This window comes from Octopus bimaculoides, chromosome 24 (assembly GCF_001194135.2).
Source record: "Octopus bimaculoides isolate UCB-OBI-ISO-001 chromosome 24, ASM119413v2, whole genome shotgun sequence".
NCBI lineage: Eukaryota > Metazoa > Mollusca > Cephalopoda > Octopoda > Octopodidae > Octopus > Octopus bimaculoides.
Genome location: NC_069004.1, coordinates 22,945,916 through 22,949,670, shown reverse-complemented (window position 1 = coordinate 22,949,670; position 3,755 = coordinate 22,945,916). Strand labels below are relative to the sequence as shown.

General features: G+C 40.2%; 1 protein-coding gene across 3 annotated transcripts in view; it reads right to left on the bottom strand.

The window, feature by feature from the left end:
- Window positions 1-3,755, bottom strand: part of LOC106872917 (fibulin-1) — a 150,904-nt gene that overhangs the window by 55,827 nt on the left and 91,322 nt on the right. For 2 of the 3 annotated variants that reach the window (XM_014920093.2, XM_014920094.2), the window contains exons 7-9: window positions 3,347-3,484; window positions 2,363-2,560; window positions 211-351 (exon numbers count right to left, since the gene is read on the bottom strand). In XM_014920093.2, the coding sequence (XP_014775579.1) occupies window positions 211-351; window positions 2,363-2,560; window positions 3,347-3,484 (477 nt within the window). The remainder of the gene's footprint in view (window positions 1-210; window positions 352-2,362; window positions 2,561-3,346; window positions 3,485-3,755) is intronic. The other variant, XM_014920095.2, reaches the window with a different exon arrangement.

Genomic DNA, 3,755 nt, shown 5'->3' with positions numbered 1-3,755 from the left:
GCAACACCATCAATAATGCAATCTTAGATGTGTCTCACTGGCAAATTTTGATATATTATGTGATAATTGTTTCCTAAACACTTGCATAATACAAAAAAAACCCCCCAAAAAACTGGAGGACAAATATTTAAATGATTTAAATAAGATTTTTACTTGTAGGGTTTTCCATACATTTTAAAACTGCATATAATTAAGAAACTGAAGGAATACCTCGACAACGAGTTGCTGCAGCATCATACCACAATCCTCTTCCACAGTCTATTGTGTTACTGCAATAATAAGACCCAACAGTATTATGGCACGTTTGGTGACGCCTGCATGAGTCCACACGATGAGCACATTCATTGATATCTACAAAGGAAAATGGTTTTATGAAATAAAAGCATAAAATAAAAATGGAATTAAACAACAACAATAATATTTCAAAATTTGAGTTGTAGATATTGTTTAACCCCAAGTCAGCCTGATCGAGCAGACCCAGGATGAAACGTGTTCAAAGCCATGATCATTCCATTTTTCCTCAGGTATAGTATATAGATATATATATATATTCCTATGGATGGGTTCCAGCCTGGGCTGTAGCAGCAAAGTCCACCCATGACACTTCTCAGTCCAACATCATTGCCTTAAAGTCCTGGATACATTCCAGGCCAGTGTCTGTGGTCAAGTTGTCGATGTAAGTATGACAATGTTTTCCTCTTCTTATATCACCAGGAAGTGGGTTCCACAAGACTAATTCGGATGGTTCCAGTTCAGGGTGGCACATACAGTGACTGGTTAGTCGCAGCCATCTTTGCCTGATCTTCTTGCTAGCTTTTGGCAGATCTCCATAAAGGAATTTGGAATGCATTGTTTAATACATCTTGTTTGTTTTTAATATTAAAGTGTATTGTGAGAGGTGATGGTACAAGACCTAGTAGTTTGTGTGTTGCACTCACAATAGTAAGATTGTAGTTTCAATTCCCAGATTAGGTGGTGCTTTGTGTTCTTGAGCAAAACACTTTATTTTATGTTGCTCTAGTTGATTCAGTTGTAAATGAGTAGCCTCATAATGGAGTGGCATCCCCTCGAGGGGCCATGTTGTGAACTCAGTCATTTATGTAGCATAGAAACTGGGTAACTAGCTCTGGGATTCCAAGAATTTGGGACAGTAATGTCCAGAGTAATGTGAGGGAGCTATTTGGCTGTTATTTCCAGCAGGACATGTGACCACATAGTGGTTATGTCATTCACTAGTCAGGAAGTGTTGTGAAGGAATGACGATGCGGTGTAGTAATGTCAGGATGGGTTGTTTAGAGGTTTAGAGTTGGAATGTGAAGATGTTTTGAGACACATGTAGTGTGATAGCAAGGGTAATTGTTTTGTTGGCTAGCTCCAGCTGGCCCTAATCAAGCAGACCTTTTTTACTGCTTAGTCAGAGAGGGAAGAGAAACTCCCATGACTTTATTTTTTTGTTGGAATGTTGGAGAAAAGAGGAATTTCTCCTCAGACTGGAGACTTGACCTGAATGCTTCCAACAACAGTCACAGCTGTTTGGTTAAGAAGCTGGCTTGGCAACTAAATGATTTCAGGTTCAGTTCCACAGCCATGCTTGTGCCTATGTAAAATGATACACTAAGCTATGTACCTTTATCTTTTACTTGTTTGAGTCATTAGACTGCAGCCATGCTGGGGCACTGCCTTCAAACATTTTTAATTGAATGAACTGACCCCAGTATTATTTTTTTAAAAGTCTGGTACTTATTCTATCAATCTCTTTTGTTGAACTGCTAAGTTACAGGGACGTAAACACACCAACACTGGTTGTCAAAGTAGTGGTGGGGAACAAATGCAGCTACAAAGATACACACACATACACACATGATGGGCTTCTTTCAGTTTCTGTCTAGCAAATCCATTCACAAGGCTTTGGTCAGTTCAAAGCTACAGTTGAAGACACTTGCCTTAAGTGCCATGCAATGGGACTAAGCCTGGAACCATGTGGTCAGGAAGCAAGCTTCTTACCACACAGCCACACCTGTGTTTTTATGCCAAAAAGAAAAAAAACAAAAATGACCAAAACTTGGTCTTTTAATAAGTAAAGATCAATAAAATAAATACGAGAAGGAGATAAGTACTGAGGTCAATGGAGTCAAGTAAGAATCTCTTGAGATTAATTGAAAAATGACCCCAGGTCAGCTCTGACAAGACTGATTTATGATCAGAGACATTCCAGCCACAGCAATTCCATCTTTTTTGTATTTGACATCTCTAGGACCACATTATTCAATGTGCCCCAGCATGGCCATGATCCAATAATTGAAGTGAGCAAAAGAGTAACACCACCCCATCGACTAAAAAAACACCATGTCATTATCCTCACCAATGCAAATGCCATTTCGACGCCAAAATCCTTTTTCGCAATCCTGTCTTGGTGGACTTACACAAATTTTAGTTTGTTGGTTGAGAATGGTCCCTGGAGGGCAAGTTAACCTCTTTTTCTCACAGCGGAAAGAACCTTGAATATTACGACACTTCATGTCGCCACAGTTATGGACCTTAAGAGCACATTCATCAATATCTGGAAGACAAGAGAGGAAAATTCAAATATATGGAATGGTATAAATGGTAATGATGGTGATGGTGCAGAGGAGTGGTTCCCAACCAGGGTCTGTGTGATCCTTGGGGGTCCATATAAGATTTTGTGGGGTCCACAGAAGCAAAATAGTCAATTGGGTCCTCAGTATTATTTTAAGGATCCATGAAAAATTTTGCTTTATGTGTTTATCACAAGAAACAGTGAAGTGTCTTTCTCTGACGTTTTACACAGTTCAACCTACACAAGTTGATGGGTGAAAAGTAAAATAGCAATTTTGAAAGAAGTATTAATGACTTATAGGGACACTATATTTCGTCATGCAACCATGATATACTCAAAAGTATATTAAACGTTTTTTATAAGTCAATACCATGTTCTACTGTGTTAGCAGGGCACTTTACATCACTTGTTAAGGTTGTCACTACATCATTGCTTTTTATGTGGCACCTTGGTTTTAGGATATCACTTCTGTTGTGGTGGGTGGGTCTTCTTGAGTACAACAATGTGCCACATATCTCGTGGTGGTGGTGGTGGTGGTGGTGGTGGTGCATTGTTGGTATAGGGTGTGGCGTTCATGTTGATGTTAGTGTTGTTGTTGGTGTTGCAGTGTTGGTGTTGTTGATGTTGTAGTTGGTATCATTGTTGGTGTTGTTGTAGTTGGTATGGTTCTTGTTGTTGGTGGTTGTGGTGGTGGTGTAGATTTAATAAGAAAAAAAAAAAACAACAAAGAAACTGCACAAGTTCAAACTGCCAATAAAGTTAACTCACCTTTACATTGCTGGGTGGATTCGTCCAAGGTGTAGCCAGTACCACAACCTAAGATACGACGACAGGTGTAGGAACCCACTGTGTTGGAACACTGCATCCCTGGGGGGCAGGCGTCAGAAAGTGCACACTCATTAATGTCTGAAACAAAAGAAGGACAGATGTTAGTGTTATTGTTGTTGGCGTTGCTACTGCTGCTGTTCCCACCACTACTACCACTACCACTACCACTACCACTACTACTACCACTACTACCACTACCACTACTACTACTACTACCACCACCACCACCACTACTACTACTACTACAACTACTACTACTACTACTACTACTACTACTACTACTACTACTACTACTAGTGCTGCTGCCACCGCCGCCACCACCACCACCACCACCACCACCGCCGCCACT